This window comes from Aulonocara stuartgranti (genome assembly GCF_965226115.1).
Source record: "Aulonocara stuartgranti genome assembly, chromosome: 9".
Classification (NCBI taxonomy): domain Eukaryota; kingdom Metazoa; phylum Chordata; class Actinopteri; order Cichliformes; family Cichlidae; genus Aulonocara; species Aulonocara stuartgranti.
The window spans coordinates 23,544,194-23,567,429 of NC_138960.1; the positions used below are offsets into that span (position 1 = coordinate 23,544,194).

The window sequence follows — 23,236 nt, forward strand, 5'->3', positions numbered from 1 at the left end:
GACAGATGATGGACAGATATTTTATTTTTTGGAATTTCAAAGATGAGATAATAGCCCGGTGTATGGTACTGATGAGGCAACATAACACAACTCCTTCCAGTTGACGGCAATATTCTGTCTCGGGTTTGTGTCGTACTTTGTCGACCTCTTGTTACCCTTGACCCTAATTTCCCACCGACCTCCTGGTATCTCAAAATCAGTTGCAACTAAGATTTAAGCACACAACATGGGACATTAGAACAGTGATATATTACAAGGTGATGTGGAAAGCATTTAACTGTGATTGGTACTAAAGGTAGGGGATTGCTTCAGATTACTGTCACAACTATACTACTGTACACTTCGTCACCTCAGATTTTCACCACAAATTCATCAGTCACTGTAATTAATTATCTCAACCTCTCCTTTGTCTCCCACTGGGGCGAGACCGCGATTAAGAGTAAAAGAAGAGATGGAGACTGGAGAGAGGAGAGAGGAGGGAAAAGTCTCTATGTGTCTGCATTTTGAATGGATGACTTTTTTAATGTGATCATCTGGTTAAAGTTAGGTAGGAGTTGTTCTCCTAATGCAGTGTGTAAAGTACAGGGATGGCAGATGGTTTCGAACCACTGAAACAACACCCTCCACATCTTAACACTCCTTAAAAACCCGATAATCAGATTTTACAGAGGCTACGAAGATTTCTGTTTTTGTTCCCAACTATTGAAGGATATTATAAATTTCTTTCTAACTGCTGTTTTTGGAAATGAACTGGAAATCTCAACATTTTAGTCATTTCAGTAAATTACTGGCAAATAAGCACAGGGGGGGATATGGTGCTGTTTGGGATTAGAAACAATCAAAAGGCTAGAATGTGTTTCAGCCGTCAAAGGCAGCATGTGCGGTAGCTGTAAACATTGCCTCCTGTCCATATTAATGTAGGTAACATGTGCACATAATGGGGATTTGCTGTAAAATTATTGTAGGCTAGCATTTTACAGCACTCAGTACTCAAAGTACCCTTTACCCACAGGAAAATACAGCAAACAATATGCATTTTATAATTTCATATTCATAACAGACATTTGACATTTGCAGTCTCTCGCTCTCTCTCTCAGCTCTCACATAGTAGGCTATAAAGAACATATAACTGTCGGCACGGTGACATCCTCCTAAGCAAACATTCACAGCTTTTACAGTTTAGTTTATTTCTGTTGTTTCACGATGTGAACACACGCACATTAATACATTTCACAGGAAATCGTCTGGGAGCCCAAAGCGAGAAATGAAGACGTTGTTGTGGTGAATATTGCATGATGTTTCTGAAGGCTGGTTCAAGCACCGGTTCCAGAAAAACAGCCCGCACTTATGGTTTTCAGCTCCCACTTGTCCCCACGGCAAAAAGCCAAAATATCACACACACACGCACAGACACACAGCAGGCAAGAGACCTATCAGCTTCCGCTCATGCTTCTCTCCGGTTTGCCCACTGCACTGCTCCAGCCCATTATTATTGATGATCTTTTTAATCCCGAGGAAGGAGACCGAAGTAAAGGGTCATCCTTTGATCTCTTCTCTTTGAACGTGAAGTAGCTGTGGCTGCTGTTGCCTGCGTCCGTGCCCGCTTAAACTGGCACATACACGCACACACACGTTAACCTGCAAACTCACTAACGCAGACATACTGCTATTGCCTCGAACAGACACGTTGGCCAAGACATCAGGTCCTTTGGATCGGTTTAACAAAATCTGGAGCAGATCCTCTTTCTAAAGCTTCGGAAAATCCATAGCAATCGGTTAATGTGAGGATTTTACTGCCTTTAAGCCCTGGCTCCTTCACCCCCATATTCATCACCTCCTCACCCCTGCTTTGTCTTGTCCTCCCTTGCCTTCTTGCTCAACAGCTCGAGCCGCTTCCTTTATACCAGCGAAGCTAGGTGTGTGGGAGAATCAACCTGTTGTGGCACTTCTTCAGGAAGAATAAATGACCTTGTATTAGAAACCGTATACATGCATATCTTAAGTCTGGGAATTTTGCCATAGCTTCTTATAGTTTCTCTTTCTCTCCCCCTTGTTTCCCATGCTTGCTGACCTACTGTCATTTATCCAACCTCACATTTCCCAGCGTCTATTTTTCAGAGGTGCCAAAGGATTTGGTTTAAAAAAAAAGAAAAGAAAAAGGTATTCACGCCCTAGCTTCATGTAATCAGTTATAGGACAATATTTGATTTAATGGCTGTGAATTTTTTACAGCCCCTACCAGAGGCATTGTGCTGAATAAAGCATTCCTTAAGGCATGCTTGTGTTCCATATTGCCAATGGTCTTGCAAACACTCAAGGGAAAACAACCTCTTTGTTTAGTTCTCTTATGCAGCTTCTAGCATACTTTTTCTATCTGCTTGCACTGCACAAGAGCAATTAAAAAAAATTAATACTAATAAAATACTTGTCATAAATAACTGTAGTTTAGATTGGCCGCTTTTGTTAAAAAATGTTTTAGTGTAAGTAAAAGACAAAAGAATAATTAAACATGCAAATTAATATAAAGGTTTAGTTGCTAAACCTTTATATTAAGAACGGCTGAGTTGCTTTATGTGCTGCATTTAAAAAAAAAGGAAAACATAAACTGAGAAAGGATTAAGAATTTTCTCATTTGATTAGGTTTGTTCTTAATTACTTCTCTACCACTTTCTAACGACCTTTGCACACTAAATGTGGTCTTGCTGGGAGTAAGTGTAGGCTAACTTCTTGTAACCAGATCAAATATCTAATAGATTCTGCTAAGAAAACCTCTGTAAATTTGGTATTTGCACCAAAAGTCAATAGGGGATCTCATAAAAAGCACAGTATAAATGACAGGGAATCTTATTTCCTGTAAGAAAAGGTTTCCTGTAAGAAAAGGTTGAGGAAATATGCTTATTGGTTTTATTTTTATTTTTTTTAATCTTATTAATAAGCATAGCTTAATTAAAAACATAATTTTTGCATCAGTAGTAAATATTTGTAATTTCCAAATATCTAATACCAATGGGTATGAGGGATTTCTGGGAGATTAGAATATAATAACATCTGCGCTCTTACTGTAGTGGCAGTTAATCACAGTAGGAGTTAGTGGAAAGGTGTCACCAGAGGCAATGACAGAAACCTTGTTGGTTTTGGTATTTCCTATTAGTTACAGACAGCAGCATTTTCCCACATTTGGTTTTCTATGTTTAAAAACACTCAACATACTGGTCTGAGTGTGGAACACTAAACTTACTGCGATGTTTTCGGGCTTTGCTCTGTTGAAATCACTAGCCCTGCATGTGTATTCCAAACTCTGCCTTACAGTAGAGGACTGCAGGCTGAGATAAATCCTGTACAACACTGCCCCCAGGGGCTCAGTGAAACACAGCACCACACCTCTGCTCTTTCTTCCTTCAGAAGCTCCGTGAGTGGGCGGATGAAAAACTACAAGACAGCTTGACCCAATTAAAAACAATCACTGGCTTTTTTCCAGGAGCACTGTTCTGGGAGGGCTTGTGCGAATAAATATCTCTAGATGTGCTAAATATATATGGCTGGGATACAGACCGCTGAAGTCTGGCCGAATCAAGATCAAGCCAAGCATTGGGCCAGATTTCCCCTCACACCTCCACCAGCCCACGCAAATATCCCAGAGCAAGGCAGAATTTTGTGTGTCATATGTCAGGGTGACTCATATGCTATAAAAGGGAAGAAAAATGCCACTTTAGGCTCTCTCTCTGTGTCCTCCTATGTTTTGCTTTTTCTCTCTCTCAAGGTGCGTTTAAGGAGGAGTACAGGTGAAAGGCCTTTGTGGCAGCATTAAGTTTGACAGATCCATCAGTCGCATGAATAATGACCACAGAGTAGGTTTTCTCAGCTTCAGGCTGCGGTAGTCAGTTACTGTAGATTTGGCCATCTGCTTGCCGGTTGTGTCCGTTGATGAGTGATGAGATCAGAGCAAGGTCAGGACTGAAAATGTAGGGCAATCAACTTATTTTTTATTGTGTCGTTGCCATGTATTCTGACTGGTGGCCAATTCTGCAAGTTCATTTTCAATATAAAATGAAAGGGATTAGATACAGACAGATATTGGGGAGAAAAAAAGATTGTATTTTATATAATCTGCATACAAGAAGATTAAAACTTCAACAATCCCACAACCCCCATAGGAACTGTGTGCAATAACAAAGGCTAACCCTCCAATAAAATTGCTGCCACTTGGGTTTAGGAACAGCTTAGTGCAAAGGGACACTTTCTTATTATTAAACCACAAGGTGGCAGTCATCACACTGAGTTTATGAATCACATCCTCTGTTTGGCTATTTTTGTGCTTTCAAGTTTTCACATTAAAGGAACTCCAGTTGTATATGTAGGGATGTCAGTGGTGTTGCTTTCAAATTTGGTTGTCAAAAGAAGTTCTCAACTTTTGGCACACCATCTCACCTGAGGATAGCTAGAATGGGAAGACTTCTAATTGGCTTCCAGTAGGAGCATGACTATATTGTCTGGCTATTGTACATATTCTAAGTATTTCCACATTTTAAGGGATCTCCTGTGGTTTAGGGATTAAATCTCCAAACATATGACTATTTTAAAAAGAAGAAAAAAGGGAAGTGTAACTGGATAAAAGATAACTGTTTTAAAAAATGCAACAGTTGTTTTCTGAAGGCCTTTCAATGTTTTTATTTGGACATGGGCTGATTTTTCACTCATTTTTGGTTTATTCCTCGTACCTGACCATTTTCAGAGGAATGCTTTATGTGTGTTTGTATGCTATGCCCTTAACACTGAACTATGAACCATTTAAGCATAAAATAGGCAACTAACTCAAGGGCTGAATCAGTGCTGTGTGTGCACATAACAGACAACCCATTTTAAACTGTATATCTAGGACGTTTGTTACTAGTAGCCCGTCACAGTAACACAGTTTGACAGATTTAAAATAGTTTGGGGTTGTTTTTTTTTTTGCTTTTTTAAGGGGTAGGGTGAGCTATTAGTCAGACGCGTGGCATATCTTGGCATGGTATGCAGTGCGTCCTTAGAAATTTTGAGGGAAGTGGAGAAGTGGAGAACAAAAGAAGAATAGGCAGGTCTAAAAACGAATTAGAAACCCAGTGGTGGGGGCAGGATGCATCAAAAATGTGACAGAGGACCTGACAGATGCATCTGGCCCTTCAGTTTATGCAGCTACTGTCTCAAAAGCGTCTGATTGGCAATGGCTTAATTTTTCAGCATGGCAGTGATCCAAACACAGTGCCAAGGCAGTAAAAGCATACCTGAATAGAAAAACAGACAATGGGACGCTATCAGTCACAGGGACATCGACATTACTGAAGTAGTGTGGGGTTTGAATGTCCTTCAAGAAGCCTGGAGAACTATTCCTGAAAACTACTTAAAGAGATGAGAAGAAAGCTTGCCTAAGAGAGTTCAGACTGTGTTGAAGAACAAAAGTGGTCACACCAAACATTGACTTTAAAGCAAATTGGAATTGTACAAACTCTTTTTTGCCTCATGTTGTACTTTCTTTAAGTTAGTAAAACTATATCCAGTTTTCCTAGCAAAATATAAAAAGATGAGTGGCTCGATACTTTATGCACAGTTGTCGTACAGATAAGTTATGCGACATATGTACAAGTTAAAAATGAAGCAACAGTGGTGCCAATTTAGGATTTAAAACGCGATACGTATTTGAATATCTCAGTAAATCCCTGAGCAACAGGGGCATTTATGAAGAGAGAGGGGGGATTTTTATTAGCGTACAATTTTCACTGTGACCGTACGCGGGACTGTCCCACCCTTGAATGACTTATTAAGTTTGCTTGCACGGGGCGGAGGGGGCGAAATCAAGGCGCGTCTACATCCTGACAGAAGATCCAATATCGTCAGAGTGAAAGAGGAAAACCGGGAGAGAAGATTAATCTCAGCACAGTTCTGCCGATTGACCCTTCACATGCCGTTACTTCAGTGTTTGTACAGCGCGCTGGTGGCCATGTGTGACTACTGGATACACCTTTGTGAGTACAAACTGTTGTTGTGTTTGCCTGTGGTTTGCGAGCGAGGTGAGACCGAAGGCGAGCTGCTGCAAGAAGCGGGGAAGATGAGCGATGGCACCTTCAAAATAAAAGCATGTGCAGCGAAATGTGAACCCGTAACGCGCTGAAATTGTGTTAGACTATTTGAATAATTCGGGTAAAGATATTTAAAGGGTCGAAGTGGTGTCCACAGTAGAAATAATGCACGTAAAACCTACCGGTCACATACAGGAAGTTATACTTTTTCATTTTAAAGTGCGTCAGTGGCGTTTTACTGTGAAGGTCCAGAGCGGAAATTTTATTGTGACACTCTTTACACTGAGATCATCCGTGCCCATCCCGTTCTTTCTGCTTATTCATGCTTCTAATGAAATGACTTAAAAAACAAACAAACAATAAAATATAACGATGACCAAAGTGCTTCATTTAATGTTAATGGAGAATAAAATTAAGTGATGCAATTTTAATAATAATTTTAAGAAAGTACATTCTTACCTTCCGTGGTATTTTTAAACCTTATAAAATCAACTGAAATCTAAAAGTTTTAACAGTTTCTGCTGAGTCATCTGTGTAAAATGCTGTTAAATTAACTTTCAGGCCCTCTGCAGCTACTTTCCCTCCAAACTGAACTCCATTTGAACATCTCCCCTGTGAGATTAGCCACGAGTTACATGCCTTCAGCCTCCGCTCATAAAAGCCCAGAAATGTTGATCGTGTTCCAGCTCCTGGTTTATTTTGGTATATGTCTGATTGGGCTGGGTGGGGGGCTGGGAACAGGTGTGGCCTGAATGGCGCAGAGTAAGCCCTGGCACAGCATCACAACACAGTCATCTGCAAGGTCTAGTTATTTAGGTCAGACCAGGGGCGATTCTAAGTTCACATTTTTAGGGGGGGCTCAACTCCCGATCTTAATGAGATGCATGCAGTGCTTTGTAGTTAATATTAATGGAATATGCTGTTTGCAAATGTAATCAGCCCTTTTCACATTTGCAAACCTCAATTCAATTGGATACACATTAAAATGTATCCCTCAAAGGCAACCTAATTAGTTATGACCTATTGTAGTGTCTTTCAGTAAATCAGAGTGAAAATCAGAAATTTCAATATAATGCACTGGTTTTAGGGTGGAGCCTTTAGCTATAAAACTCAAGGCAAAGTCCCAGTCGATAAAGAAGTTTAATAAGTGTTTGTTGTAGAAACATGCACAACATTATATCTCGATCACATAGAGGCAGTTCACCAAATCATCAAGCACTTAAAGTAGCATTATTCAGTACAGACATAGGAAAATCAACCTGCCACTCCACAGACATGTACACGAAGCAAACTGGTAATAGAGTTGTTTTATATTAAAGTTCATGAATTCATACAAAGCCTCCCTTTATTATGCAGTCTTAGCACAGAGTGTCATGTACCCCTATTTCACAAGTGGAGAATAGATTTGTAGTCCATCACATCAGTGTAGTGGCATTCTTTTAACTTGTTGTCACCTGGATCTGGAGCTGTGCTGTAAACAAACACAGAAGCCTAATTCTACCAGAACAGGAACAAACATTTTTAACACCAGCTCCTGGGCTAGGACACCGCAATGTCACTGCATCATCACAACAGCTTGAACTTTGGCTATATTTCAGTTAAAGCGTGTTTTGAATCTGCATCACTGATTTGTGGCATGAGATTATCTCTGCATCCTTTTTCTGACGCAGCAACAAAAGTTATTATTAGGCTATTAATGACAAACCTGCATCAGAAGCAGCAAAACCTCTGTGTGAGCACACTGTAATATCATGATATCAACAACACTGGTGTTACGGCTGTGACCGTAATTGTGTGTGGATTTGAGTGTCTAGGTGCTCCTCCGGGATTGACGATTTGGCGTTGGTAATGTGTTGTTTTTGCGTGACTGTTATGTGTTTCCTACTTTACTTTGAAAGTCTGTGTCATCTTAGTGTGTTCAGTTTTCCGTTTCCACTGGAGGACCCGTCCAGTCATCAGCGTCGCCTGCGGGATGGTGGCCGGTGCCGTATGGGCTGGACATGGAACAAACATTTTTCGTTGGGGTTGTATGTTTTAAATGTTTGTTTTTTTGGGTGTTTCCTTGAATTAAACATTTTGGGGTTAATGTTAATTCTTGGGTAAGGGGGTGTTACGGCTGTGACCGTAATTGTGTGTGGATTTGAGTGTCTAGGTGCTCCTCCGGGATTGACGATTTGGCGTTGGTAATGTGTTGTTTTTGCGTGACTGTTATGTGTTTCCTACTTTACTTTGAAAGTCTGTGTCATCTTAGTGTGTTCAGTTTACGTTTCCCTGTCTCGTCAGTTCTGATTTGCCCCAGCTGTGTTTCCCTCCTGTTGTCCATTCCCTGATTGTTCCCTCCATGTATTTAAGCCTTGTGTTTCAGTATGTCATGGTCGCGATCTTCTTCCCCCCCGTTGTAAATAGTTTGGCGCCTTATGTTGGGATGTAAATAAATATCATATTTTGCTTTAAAGAAAATAGTGGTCGCTGCTTTCGTTTTGGGATGGTTTTTGTGGAGACCCGTATTGGTTTTTTTCTCGTGTGTTTTTACCTTATTTTTATTTTCCTTATTTTTATTTTCCTGCGTTGCACCCCGGTTGCCTAGGCCGGGGTGTAACACTGGACATAAAGTCTGTTTGCACTCAGTTTTTAATAGACATGTTAGGAAAATATAATAAATGAAGATAATCCCAGAAAATAACACTAAAATACGCTGTTATTACTTCTATTAATATAGTTATTTTTAGGGGTGCTCAGGAGTTCATGACAGACTTCTGTGCGTGCAAGTGAGCATCCAGAGGGCATAGGAGAACCATGCTGAGCCCCACAGTGAGGAATATCACTGGTGCTACTTACCAGTCCAAGGCCTCGGAGGATAGATGGAGGGCTGCTAAGTCCCCACTGCTTGACAGATGAGCAGTCTGTGGCCCCATGTTTCTTTCCAACCATCTGTGTTTGAGTGAGTCATGCACAGGGTTGCCAGCTATGCTGCCTGCCTGCTCACCTACCATCTTTCACCGTTCTATTTTCAGATGGGGCTCAGTGTCCCTCCTGAGCACAACATGCTCTGGACACATGCACATGTACATTACACACATGGCTCCAGTGATTCAACTAGGCCATGGTCATGTGAGATTATGTTGCTATCATGTAAGTGAAAGAGGGCATCCTGAATATAAGCTAATGAGAATTCTCCTGCTGACATATTATAATCAATAAAGGCCTTCATCACAGGAACACCAGATTATCAGGTCATAAATAACTCAAGAGTTAGTAAAGGCTAATATTTATTTATATATTAAGCTTGGATGTGACAGTTATTCTGCCACTTTAGTTTTAATCAACACCTCTGCTACACTCTTCTTGATTTTATTTCTTATCTCAAATATTGCTTTTTTCTCTCATTCTGTACGGTTTGTGCAAACTTTACCCAAAGGGATCATTTCTATCCATCAGTTTTATTCAGTCAATTGTTCCAAGTCTTCAGCAGTAACTCAAAATTTGCCCAGAAAACTATTTTCTCTTGGGAAATGTTTCACCACTATAAGTTTTTAAATGGCAGTTCTTCAAATGTTTTGCCATTCAAACTGATGCAGTGTGATACAAGTTTATTGTTCCCATAAATTAAGTGAACTTTAAACAGCAGAGTTACAGGATAATGCTTCTCTTCCACATTTTCTTGTTTTTATCAGCTCCTCTACAGCTCACTGTAATACCATGTGTTTTATGCTGGATATCTCTTGGAGAATAGGCACAATACTTTATTGCTTCAAGCTGTATGTTCAAAGCTGCTGCTGCAGATTTGTTGGTTGCACATCCATGATGGGAATCTCCCATTAAAGATTAAGATGAGCTTCGAGGTTTGACGTGTTGTGCGTTTAGAGATGCTCTTCTGCATTCCTTGGTTGTTTGAGTTATTGTTACCTTCCTATCAGCTTGAAGCAGTCTGTCCATTCTCCTCTGACATAAACAAGACCACTGTAAATCGTCTGGCACCAGCAACCATGCCACAATCTAAATCCCTTAAATTACCTTTCTGTCCCATTCTGACTCTCAGTTTGAACTTAAGCAGTTTTTGTTGAGCATGTCTACAAGCCTGAGTTGCTGCTATGTGATTCGCTGATTAGAAATTTTTGTTAATGAACAGTTGAACAGGTGTACCTAACAAAGTGGCCAGTGAGTCTCTTGTTCTATTTTATGAGTTTGGGAGAGTTAGGAGTGGTTTAGTGTATTGGATACAAAGCTGCCTCAGGTGTGTGCATCTGTGTGACTAACAGATTCAGTCACGCTTTCTTTTTTTCTCTCTATCTCCTTTTTTACCTTTCAATTCAGTCCTCAGAGAAGCTATTATTAGTCCGCACTGAGTTTGGGTTAGAGACTTAATGAGGGGTTGCATGATGAATGTGTACACTCAAGGAAAATTAAAAAGTAGAAGCTATGACCTCACTAAATATTTACTGAGTCATTCACCTGCAGCATTTGTTTAGTAGAGCAACTGACATGTCTTTGGATGCGATGTGCCAGAATTAACCTTCACTTTTAGGTGTTCTTGCTGAGGTTTTCTTAACTCGCTTTCAACTTTTCCCCTTTCATCAGCCTGCTGATTCCTCAGCACTGTGGTTAAAGTTAATTCCAGATTTCTGGTAATCCACTCGAAGAGCTGAAATGAGACTAAAGAACAAAGATAAAGAGGTCAGGTGAAAATGTTGTTAATTAAAACAGCTAAGCACTAAGCCATGAAGCTCTATTGGAGCTCTGCAGAGCTGCATGTTTTCACCCATGTTTTATCATTTAAAAAAAATCTCCAATTATTTGGAAAAAGTTGAAAATGCTGCACAAGATAATTTTTACTCTGGTATCTGCTATTTACAACTCTTTGCGTTACAGAAGATGTTTATACCTCTCTGATTTATGATGCAGTATTTAATAATGAATGTGTATTAGTTAGTGAAGCAGGCTTTTTGGTGCCTTTTTGAACATCAGCATTCAAAACTATGTTTTTTTCTTATTACTCACATTATTCCAGTTTCAAATAAACAGGAAAAAAACTGCAACTCATCTTCTGTATCTTTGAACTGGAACATTAAACAAGTAAAGTCAAAGTCTTGCACACCATCTACTTTCAAGATTTAGTAAAATTATGTCTCGCAAATGGCAAATTTTTAAAAACTGTGAACTTTCTACCATGACTTAGCTTTTTATAGAAATAAACAAAATATATGAGCACATGGCAAGATATTTTGCATAAAACAGGCTAATACGTTTATGCTAATTATTTTAATGTAATTTCTCTGAAATGTAATTTATATATGAAGCTGATATGTAGATGATATTAAATAAAAATTGATTTTTGTTTATTTTTATCTTACTTGTAAACAGAAAAACAACACAGGGCAGTGTTTCTAATGAAACGATCATTCTTTCAGTCCTAGCTGGTCACCACTAGAGGGAGCTGAATTCCTACTCATAGAATAATTCCTTTTGGTGTTTTACCACAACAGTAGGTTGTGTATGTGAGGCAAGTCATAAGTTCTCCTCTCAGATTACTATCAGATATTATTTTTGGTGGAGTTTCTGCCTCATCAATGCTACCGGTGTGTTTTTCTGTGTGTGTAACATACACAGGGACTGGGAGAGAGGAATTAGTCATCAATAAGAGTTGCTGTACCCCTGAGTGATGACTGACATTCATGCTATCCTTGATGTATATATGCCTCCAAGACACTGACATCAAACAGTGTTTGCTGAGGACGCTGTACAGGAATGCACCTTTGAGCTCCATCAATCCTCCGAACCATTCCTGTTCCTCGGTAACGCACAAACACATATAGTATTCTCTGAATCCTGCTCTGGCTGTTAATTATAGGGATAGATAAAGCCCTGTGTTAGCAACCTACGCCTCTGTATGTGAACTACACCTGTGTGTCAGTGGATCAAAGGTGCCATCCTCTCCTCTAAGGTGGAATTATTATTCAAAGAGGGATGTAAATTAAACAGTACTCTGGTGTCATCTGTCTCTGATTCTCTCTTCTGCACTCTCTCTCTCTCTCTCACACACACGCACACACACACACACCTGCATAATGCTGTCATTCTACTTGCTTTGATGGTTCGAGTAGGTGTGTTTGACAGGAAACAAGGGCTGGGTCAAGGCATGTAGTGACACACTAGCACAGGCGCAGCACACATGTGGAATAAAAAGGAGAAAGACGCCATTCTCAGTTGCGGTTGGCAGCTGTAACTCGATGGGGTTTTTTTTTGAGCATCGGGGTGTGTGTACGCATGCGACGGTGTCAAAGTGTTTGTGTGTGGCTTCTCCATTTGCAGCTGCAGGATCAAGCCCAAACTGGGAGCTCAATGTGGGTAAACTGTGATTTGGCTATCTCTCTTCCTGGAGAAGATAAATCCTAGCCATGCTGGTGTGTCAGCCGCTCAGTAATTACTTCATCCTGTCACGACTGTCTGAGAATGCAAGCCAGTGGGAACTTGCACTGTCGCTCTTTCACTGACTTGAGTGGAAAACACTGAGCATCTCTTTCACAGTGACAGCTTAAGAGTGTTAGTCACAAGATAAATAAATCCAGAGGAATTAAATTTAGTTCAAAAGTTTTACTTCTGTGGATCTGCTTTTCTAGCTTTTCCAGCTCTGTTTTAAATGCATCATCGATGTGCTGGACCGTATACCTTCCTTCCTAATTTTTTATCCATCAGATGTCTAAAAGAAAATTCAATTTGAAGGAAATCTGGCTCTTGTGATCCTGATGTAGCAAAGTAAAGACATGCAATATGAAATCTTTCACTAGATGTCATCATAGTTTCACCTGCTTTGAAGTGTTTTGCCAGTTCAATTTGGCAATCTGGACCAACTTATAAGTGTTGTCCCATATAATGCACAACCTAAGGTCTGATGCAATGTGATCGTAAGTAACCTTTGATTAAAAGTTGGATCTGCAGGCCCTTTGCTATAACATAGCATCAATCAGGTTTAATTATTATGTGTTTCCATGACCTGAATCATCAGTGATTTCCTGCCTCGACATGCTCTGGAGCAGAATAAAAGTGAATAGGATAAATCTGCAGGACTTAAAGCTTTTTAGGTGGCTGCTGGGTGTCTATATTTACTTACGACTTAATTGGTCCCTGCTTGTTACGGCTTGGAATGCTTTGATTATAGCCGTTTAAGGAGGAAGAGTGGTGCTTTTGACACAGGAAACACAAGCAAAGAGAATGTCATTCATTCCTCTCGTCCTGCCATTGGTTTGGAACAAAGTTAAGCGAGCGGGGGAAAATGAGAAAAGGGCGCGGGGAGGAGTTGACAGGGCTACTGCAAACACAAAGAATGGCTGCGGCAATGCACCCCTGCTGTCTCCACTCTGCAGAAAGTGCACATACAACAGTTTCCTGTTAATGTGAGGAATTCACTATTTTACTTTGAGGATTACTTAAAAAGAGTAAACCGCTCATTTGTTGTGTTAGATCAGGTGGATAGGGGCTCCACTGTCAGGTAGGGACTATCCCACTCCCCATTTTTGCTCTTCCTGTCTGTGTTTTGGCATCAGGGGCAAAGGAAAAGCAAAGCCCTGAAAGGATTTCCTTAGTGTTGACTATGGATGATCCTCGTGGCTCCTGAATGCTAAAGCTGGGCAGGGCAGGGCCTGCAAACTTAAACCCCTCAGGGAATGAAAACATAAGAGGGAGTGGGATATATAGTTAAATCTCTTCCAAAGGAGATGGGAGTTTTTTTGAAGAGCAGAAAAACATGTTGTTTTTTTGCCATATTATCTTTACAGAATGTTGAAAGGTTTTACTTTATTTGACAGCAAAATTATGTGGTTGAGAGTTCTTGTTGTTTTCACTGTTCTGGAGAGGGGAGAGAATATGTTGGAGTAAGTCAGAGGAAGAGTGCATGGCTGTAAGTGGGTGGTTTGGGCTGTGCAGTGTGGGAGGCCAGGCCCCAGTGCAAATTAAAGACTTCTCTGTGAAAGTCCCAGACTCAGCTACAGTAATGTGTGCGTGTGTGTGTATGCCTTAGTAACTGAGCCTGTGTGCAAGCGGCCGGCGGGGAAGACACCCAGCCCTCCTTTTTTTTTTCTTTTTTTTTTTACCAGTCATTAAAAATAAGCCGCAACTCACCGCTGGTGCATACTGAAGGGACAGCAAGCGGGAGAGAAAGAATGCATCTCCTCTTTCTCCTCCCTTTCTTAAAGCTTTGCTGCTTCACTAACCAAGTAAAACAGAGAGGAAAGAGGAGGGGGGAGGCTGTGTCGAAGGGGACTGATTTGACTCAGATTTTTGAGACACATGCTCAGGACCCTCCCCCTTGTATAAAAAAAAAAAAAAAGTAGCAGGAGTTTTTTTTCCAGGAGGGAAGAGAGAGAAAGAGATGAATGGGAAAAGGAATGCAGGAGACAAACGGGTGCTCTCAGCAGGAGAGTGGGAATGCTGGAGAGACCATTGTTCCTCCCCCATAAGATTCAGCAGGGAGTGCATGTAAACACACAGGAAGAAGGGAGAGAGGGGTGTGAAAAGTCACACCTGAGAGAGACACCCAGAGCTCTGTATCATCTTCATAGGTTTTCATATTTGTCCTGATTCATGCTCGTTGCATTCACATTCCTTTTGGGCACACACGGATGCCTATAGCGGCAATCTCATCTTTCATTCTGCCCCCCCGACCCCGTCAACAGGATGTATAGGGTCAGAAGGTCAGGAATGAAAACCACAAAAGACTGCACTAGTGTTGCCTGGTTCTTGTTCCAAATCCCCCCTTTAGCCTCTCTTGTACCTCCTGCCTTCCTTTTTCCTTCGTTTTCCCCTTCCTCTCTCTTAACTTTCCATCTACCCCCACCAGTTTCTCCTCTCATATAGGAGAAACAGAAGGCCAAACGTTTGGTTTTTTTGGGCCCAGATGGCTTTAGTGTGCCTCTGGCAGTGGATTAGGCCGCCAGTGTCTCCTTTCCCCTCCATGTGCAAGTGGTCAGGACAAAGAACGTCAAAGAGGGGGAAAGGGGGAAGGAATGCGAGGAGAAAAACCCCAGTGCTGTGAAACAACACCCGACACTGATGTTTCATGGCATTCCTGGAAGAGTAAACTCAAACGCTTGTAAAAACAGCAAGCCAGCTTTCCTTTTACTTTTTGTGCCCGGTCATTTTATGAATCAAGTTTTGACTTTCTTTTTTTTTTTTTTTTTTTTTGGGGGGGACTTTTAGTGTAACTCCACAGGAAGCTTGTAGCATGCCTTTTCTTGTTGGAGGAAAGAAGAAGTGAACTTTTGACCACATTCTGCTGCATTTATATGTAAATAACAACTGCAGCAAGCAGTGATCCTTCATGTAATGACATGACATCGGTATTGTGTTTCAGGCCCCGAAGCTGATGCCTCTGTGCACGCAAGCGTGCGTGCGTGCATGTGTGTTTGCGTATCAGCCTCTTGTGTTTTTGTCGCCTTTGTGTTTGCTGTTTATGCCCAGTGAGCATTATTCCCAAGGCTTGTGGTTCTATTTTTCTGTGCTTGGCTGTAATTCCACAGGCTTTCAGTTCTAGAGGACAGTCATGTTTTATCTGAACTGTATTCAGCACTTGGAGACAGTGTGGTGGCAACACTGGTGTGTTGCGTGTATTTTTAGTTTAAAAGCCACTGGCCTAAGTGGCTTGTGTTATCCACTTAGCAAGACAAAAAGACCACATCAAGGCTTCTCTCTTCTTCTTTAAAAAGAACTGAACAAGTGTCATATTCTGAGACACTGCTCAATCGCAAATATAACTTATCTGATTTCCCCCTCAGCTACATGATTCTGTTTTTCGGTATGCTAGACTTGTTACAGTTGCCCATGCTGTCATTGCCAGCACATCTGATGTGTCACCGCGCACACTGAGCTAGTCTGCTCTTAAAGTATCAGTCACTCTGTGAGCAATGCTGTGGGAAATGAGTGCAGTGAAAGCATGCGTGAGATGTGTGGGTGTGCTAGTTTTAGTGTTTGAGCTAATACTCAGGTTTATGGCCCACAAAGCTGCTGGAATGTACAGTAAGTGAAGTAAACGGCATGGCACACTTTGTCCCATCTCACTTCCCTTTCTGTTATTTTATCTTTATCTCTCTCTCACGCTTTTCTAATTCTCCCCCTTATGTTGAGTGACTATATGCTTGCTTTCAGCCCCTGCAGGCAGGTCTTTTGGACAGAAAGAAAAGGCTGATGTATTTCTTCGTGTGTCTGTTGGCTCGTCAGGCCGAGGAGAAGGGGAGAACAAAAAATATGGCCTGGAGCCATCACAGGGCAGGTCTAACAAGAAAGCCCCTTGATTTAAAACAACAAAAATGTGGGCTTGTCTGAAGAAGACAAGCCCACATGCTTCACGACTGTACAGGGAGGAACTTTGAGAGTATATATTTATGTGAAATCCTGGTTGATTATACCTGTCAGTGCAACAAGTGTCATCTAGCATGCATTTACAGTGTTGATGTTGGCAATTACACTATTGTTAGAGTAATTGTTAGTCATTTGATGATTTTTATATACATGTATAAAACAATCAGCTGCGTAGTTCAAGAGTGATGTGATCCTAAAACATTAGATCTACACCTAAAATGAAAAGCTTAATGTGAACTTTCAGTTTTTTATTGTTTTTCCCCTTTAGTTTTTAACGTCTCAGTCCACATTGTATCTGTCCACACCTGTCACTGATTGACAGGGCGAGGAGAGCATCAAGCCATAAAAGAGGAATCCAGGTAACCAGGCTTTCTATTTGAACTTGGAACACAGGAAAGTAGGTTAAGTGAAATAAATCTATTGCCTAACAGGGAGCAGCTGCCTGCCAGATTTAGCGGTGGCTGACAGTTGTAAACAAACTCTTATCTAGTGATTCAGGAGACACAAGCCTGCCAGGGCAGTTACCCACTGTTGTCACGGGTTGCTGTCAGTAGGGGCACGCTGAGAACACAACTTTGTTGATAGCACTGCTGGTGTGAGGACACTAGAGGCATATTTGACACATGTTTCATACTGATATGCATCCTTATGATAACGTAAAAAAATACATTTAAATCAGCAGTTTCAGGATGTTTACAACTTTGGCACCATTTGCACTAAAGACTACCACCCCCAAAAGCACTCACACATGCTAAATATACTCCTTTAAAGGGCAGTGCAGACCGCCACCTTCCCCTCCTTCTCACATATATGCATAGGCACACACAGTGAGCTATTGTTACTGAGTGCTCAGGCATCTGGAGAGCAGAAACCCTTTCTGCTGCCCTTTGACCTCTGGTGGCTGGGAGCTGCAGACTGACTTCGAAGTCTCATAGAAACTTTTAGGTGACTCACAGGCCTGTCAGAAACGTTTCATTGTATATCATGTGCCGTGTTTGTTGTGTCTGTAATACTAACTTAACAGTGATAAGTAACAAACAGCTAATCTGCTATCTTAAGTTTTGTTTTTAGCATGTAGAAAATGTTAAAGGACAAGGCTTCTCGTAATCTCTTTCAGTTTCTTTCAGTTTAAAGTAGCCATCTAGAGGCAGTGTTGAGTCAGGATTGGTATTAGTGCTGCACTGTTGTTCAGAACAGCAGTGAAACGTCATACGGTCTGAACCTTTCAAGTGCTTGTCATCCAATAACACTGTCCCTGAAACACAATGACAAGCCTTTTTGAAAACAGTCCAAGAAAAACTGGTTGGTAGACTTTAGCATTCAGCTGTACAAAGGCAGCTCTTCAAGGCAAAAAACCCCCCAAAAAAAACAAAACGCTCTGGGATATTTATTTACAGCGCAGGAGCGCTCAGCTGCCGTGCCTCTGCTGATATTCTGCTTTTTGTTTCACTTTTTCACTTCAGCTTTTAAGTTTTCCTGTTGACTGGTGTAACCTGTCAGAGTAAACAAATGACCAGTGGAAGCTCTTTCTCTGCTTGCTGGTGGTAAAATACCAGGCCTCCCAGCAAACTTTATGTTGCTATGTGATGCCATGGTGACGCTATCACAAAGGACTCCAGCTGGGCCTCTGTGTGAGTGAGTGTGCTTGATGGGGAGTGAGACGGACAAATGGACAAAGTGAGCAGAAGGAGTCGGGCAGTAACTCTGTGATTTACCCCAGTCCCTCCTCCTCCGTCTTGTTCGACTCTTCTTCTGTGTTCGCTCTTCTCTCCCCTCTGGCAGACCCTGATCCCAAACATAGTGCAGCTGGACGCAGCTGTCAATATTCCCCCATACCGACCGCCCCTCATCCCAGTCTTTGTATTTCTTTGGATGGTGGTGGATTTGCCCTTGGCCCCCGCACGGGGGAGCTCATTCCTGTTAGCTAGCCTCTTAAACCAAACCGTCTGCTCTTTGAAGTGGCCTATCCCACAGATATACAGATTGGAGATTACAAGGCAGCTGCCTGCCTTCAATCTGTCTAGTAACATGAACACGGTGATTAAATAAAGGAAACAGCATACACCTATGCAGGCACACAAATGGGGCGCAGTCAAAAAAAAGAAAAGGGAAAAAAAGAGGTGGCTAGCGAGTCTGTTTTTGTTCCTAAGGCCGGAGAAATGAATGGAGACTTGCTTTGTCTCAGGGGAGGGAAGAGGGCTTTCTTTGATATTATCAAGCCCACGGGTGGGGAGAGTGCCCTGCCAAGAAGAACTGCTATTCACACCAACTTGTCTGCATGGGACTTTTGAAGCGTTTGTCAAAAGAGGATTTGGCAGAGAGCCATTAAAGTTTTGTCATTCACAAACTCCTCTCCTCTTGGAGATGACAATGCTTGCAGCAGGCTGCACCTACCTCTCAGTGGGAAGAGAGATAAAATTCCACATTCTTCTTTCCATTAAGCGAGGAAGTTAGTCCTGTTTTGTTTTTGTTTTTTTGCACACAAGAGAATATGAACTTTCTTTACTCTTTGATCAAGGCTGCACTGACCTGATATTATAAAGTGACAGACAAACCTCTCTGTGTGCTCGTCACTGTTTATCTGTGGTTAGTAAAGAGAGGTTTTCACATTCCTTTCTAAGGGTTTGATGGAGTCATGCATCACATTCCTGCTTTACTCTGTCCTTGAATGCTTGCGAGTGTGGGAGGTCCAGGGCAGTATAGCTGTCTAATGCTTTCATGGCTGTAAGGCGGTCAAGCTATTTTCTTATCAGCTATGTGGAAACTGGAAACTTGGTCTCAGTCTAATCCGGGAAGTTGTTTTGGTCAGATGTTTTCCACTAATTTTTCTGTACATACAGGCTAAAGTTAAAGGATTCACTTGTTTAATTTCATTATAGTTGAAAGATTTTTCAACATAAAACTAAAATCCTTTATTTTGTTAAATGCTTGACTTCACATCCTTTCACGAGTTTGCATACGAGTCACTGGTACAGGCTGGTACGCTGCTGACAACAGTTCCTGATGGATAGAGAGCAAATCATTGGCAGGAAGTGTGCGGTCTGCCTTGATGTGGAGAAGCTGAAATGTTAAGCAGGGTTGTGTCAATATTATTTGTGTGCCTCTCCAGGCCTGTGTGCGCGTACTTGTGCGTGGGCATGTTCAGACTCCCGAGTGTTTACTTAACCTGTCTTGGCATTTGAAACCCCTGTCATTCTCCACTGTGTCTGGCTCTCACAGTGACAGCTAGGGTGGGATACAGCGCGTCGTCTCCAGTTTCATGCAGTCTTTTTCTTCTTTTTTTTTCCTTTGAGCAGATAAAAACCCTTTTTAACCCTTCCGTAGGCTTGAGAGGAGTTCACACACATATACAGTCATCCAACATGTGCACATACACACACGTGTGACTTTTAGATGACTTCAGGGAATAGAAACTGAAAGATGATGCATGCTCTCTTTTGAAACCCCATGGTTGATAGGGGCAGGACCTCGCCCTCTTTCTGTGTGTGAGTGCATGCGTGTGTGTGATGTACATCTTTTTGTTCTTATGGGTTTGTACTGTGTGACCTTTCTGAAGATTAGACCTGGATGTCGATCATTTTCCCTAGAAAACTGTTAGAACGAGACGACAGTGCAAATATGGCACACTTAGATAAGTTTGTTGGTTTTGGCAGTAATTCCCACACATACACTATCTGTAAAGAATTACATATGGTATTTAGCTTCAGAAGGAAATACAGTAAATCATCCTTTTTTCCCTTTATTGTGGTTTGTTTTGCCATCATCAAAGACACTCACAAGCTGTGATCTCCACTCAGTGCAGCACTCATCTTATCTGAATACTTTCCAGCTTGTCAAGAGGCTCAAATCTTCAATAGGAGGAGGAGGAGGAGGACGGGTACAAACGAATGACTCTGACAAACCAAAAGGATGAAGTCAGCCCCACCGCTCACCTCCAGTATGTTAAGGCCTCTCTGTAGCTGTCAGCGAGATGGCAAGACACAAAGCAAACAAGAGCTCTCCCTGTAATAGTTATATACAGCGCCGCGTGTGCTGGGTGTGGTTGGTAACAGTTGTGTGCCGCGCACAGACTCCCGATCTCACCATGGTAGGATGTTTGTCTTTTGTAGGGATTAAAAAGGGATCCAGGAAACCTGCCGTCCTAGTTTTGCCACAGAACGCAGAAAGGGCGACCTACTTTTGATGGTAGCACTAAGCCAGGAAGGAGACTCCAAATCATAATATAGTTAGGAGGTGGCTGTTTTTGTCTTTCCTCACACAGGCTATGCTTCTTGTCTTTTGGCATGTTTCTAAGGCTTCTGACTCAGTGTGTGTGTGTCAGAGAGGCTCCATTGTCTGCACACAACCTGTAGCTGTAACATGAGAGGGTGAGAATGCAAGAGGAAGACAGTTACTGGGAAAAGCAATGATGATTTTTTTTCCCATACATACTTGCATTTAACACAAAGCCTCGGGGGTGCATGCAGCTCTGTAGCTGGCTTCAGCAGTGTCATTTACCTTCTGTCACATAAGGACGCATAAGCAGGGAGAGCTATATTTGGCACAATCACATTGCTCTGGATGTGTACAGTCAGTGCGTATAGAGCTTAACCATCTAGATCAGTGGGTCAAGTGGCTGACATACTAATCCTAACACCTAGATGCAGCTCTGATTTGTCAAAGTTGGCTCTAATCTACTGCACATTTTGACTGCAGCACAGACATCTAAGACCTCTGGGTGAACTGCCATCTATCTACATATATGTAAAAAATTAATTTCAATGGTGGTTACTGTATGTTTGATGTCCTTCATCTACTTTACGTTTACTTCTTTAAATGTCTATTAAATTATTATTGTACTTGCATTTAAGTGGACCCTGCTTCACAAATATCCACTTCTCTCAAACCTCGCACCTCTAGGTTCTAACACAGACTCAAGCACCAAGATATTTCTGACATCTGTCTTTTTGTGTGTGTCTTCTTTGCAGTGTCATCATGCATCACCACCTACAAAAAGACCCCTCCTCCGGTCCCACCACGAACTACCCCATCCAAACCTTTTATATCGATCACAGCCCAAAGCAGCACCGAGTCCGCCCAGGATGCGTACATGGACGGGGGTCCCGGCACACGAACGGGTATCAGTTCCCAGCCGGGCCTGTCCAACTCTACAGAGAGCATCGATAGCATGAAGGCCCTGACGGCAGCCATAGAGGCAGCTAACGCTCAGGTGCACGGCCCTGCGAGCCAGCACGTCACCAACAGCACCATCACCATCACTGCCACCGCCACCACTTCCGCAGTTGCACACGTCTCCGCGGACACCAAGGCGCAGAGAGAAGCTCTCCGCAAGTGCCTGTCCATAGGGATCCAGGTTTGCAATGAGACTGGGGTTCAGTCAGAGTTCTAATCCAGTTTTTTTGCCATGCAGACAATTTGAGAATTTCTCCCCCTTCTCTTAGGTGGACCCAGAAGAAGGAGGGCCCACAGAGGAGCAGTCTAAATTCCAGTCGATAGGAATTCAGGTGGAGGACGAGCGATGGTGAGTAGAAACAAAAAAGGGAGTAGATGTTCTTAAAGGGAAACTGGATAAGTAAGAAGAGAGATGAAACAGGGATATCAGAAAGAGGGCTTTTTGAAACCAGGGTAGGTTGATAATGTGCGTTACAAGCTTTTGCCCCCCCCACCCCCCCTCCGCACTGGCTTCCCTACAGCAGCTGTCCACAGTTGAGGGGTGGCTGGCGTCAGAGCCCCCTCAACTAAGGGCCCCAAATGACAGCTGGGCCAGAGGATGTGGTATAGGGAGATTGGAAAGCTGAGGGGGTGAGTTGACAGCCATCTGTTGCTCCAGTCATTGTGATTCAGGCTGTTTGGGGCTGCGTGTTTGTGTATGTGTGGGAGGGAGTGAGGGAGGGAGAAGAGGAGGGAGTTTTATTGAGTTTGTTTAGGTCCGAGAGACCGCTGCGCTGTCAGTTAGCCGTTTATTCTGTTGCATGTTCCCAGTTTGAGGAGAAGAGCCTAGTGTGCTCGCTGTTTCATTAGCTCACACTGCACCACACTCCTTTAAGTTCTCTGGTGGGACACAGCCATTTGTAGCTTATCTGTCTGCTTTCATCCCCCCCACACACACACACACACTTTTATTTTTTTAAGTCACCTTCTGTTTAGTTAGGAAAGCTAGTCAGTTTAGCCAGTTCCTGGTTTTTGCAACTCATTGAAGGGATGCTTCTAAAATTCAAAGCGACATAAGCTTTTATCAAAGGTCACAGAGAGGGCCACGTCCAGCACTTCAAAATGTGCTGGATGTGGAATGTTAGGGGATTTCTGAAAGGAGGAGGTCTCAGCTGATCAACCATGCTCTGAGTTCCTGGATACGCCAAGCCAAATATTAACTCATCCAGATAGGCTGTAGTCTACCTAAGTTTGGACTTGTTGTTATGCTGGACTGCAGCTAATGCATTTTTCTGGTTAATGTTTGGTGTTGGTTGGCATGTATTTTTGTTGATACATGCATGACTGTTTACCTGTTGGCATTCATCTGTAATGGTGTGTGTGTGGGTGTGTATGAGTGCACACCTGGGAGGTCTGGGCATGCTGCCCCCTACATTAGATTCCCAGACAGTGAGAGTGCCAGACTCCTACGGCCTTCTTCAGTGTGTCTGTAGGTGTGTGTGTGGGTGTGAGTGTCTGTGTGTTTTTATGCAGCAGTCATAGGTCATAACCTCAGCTTGCTGTTTGAACTAGGATTAACTGACGGGCAGTGGAAAGAGATGTAAAAGTGTTGGAAAGAACAAATAACATGCTTGTCTTTAGACAAACATCTTCCTTCTCTCTTTTACCTATTTTTTTTAATA

At 42.2% G+C, this 23,236-nt stretch overlaps 2 protein-coding genes across 3 annotated transcripts in view; both read left to right on the forward strand.

The window, feature by feature from the left end:
* LOC309714009 (disks large-associated protein 1-like) overlaps positions 1-23,236 on the forward strand; it is a 96,726-nt gene that overhangs the window by 64,915 nt on the left and 8,575 nt on the right. For both annotated transcript variants that reach the window (XM_082546057.1, XM_082546058.1), the window contains 2 exons: positions 21,371-21,756; positions 21,845-21,924. In XM_082546057.1, coding sequence (XP_082402183.1) covers positions 21,371-21,756; positions 21,845-21,924 — 466 coding nt within the window. The remainder of the gene's footprint in view (positions 1-21,370; positions 21,757-21,844; positions 21,925-23,236) is intronic.
* kiaa1217 (KIAA1217 ortholog) overlaps positions 8,410-23,236 on the forward strand; it is a 169,649-nt gene continuing 154,822 nt past the window's right edge. Inside the window, exon 1 of the mRNA XM_082546037.1 lies at positions 8,410-8,463. Within this exon, the coding sequence (XP_082402163.1) occupies positions 8,425-8,463 (39 nt within the window). The 5' untranslated portion in view covers positions 8,410-8,424. The remainder of the gene's footprint in view (positions 8,464-23,236) is intronic.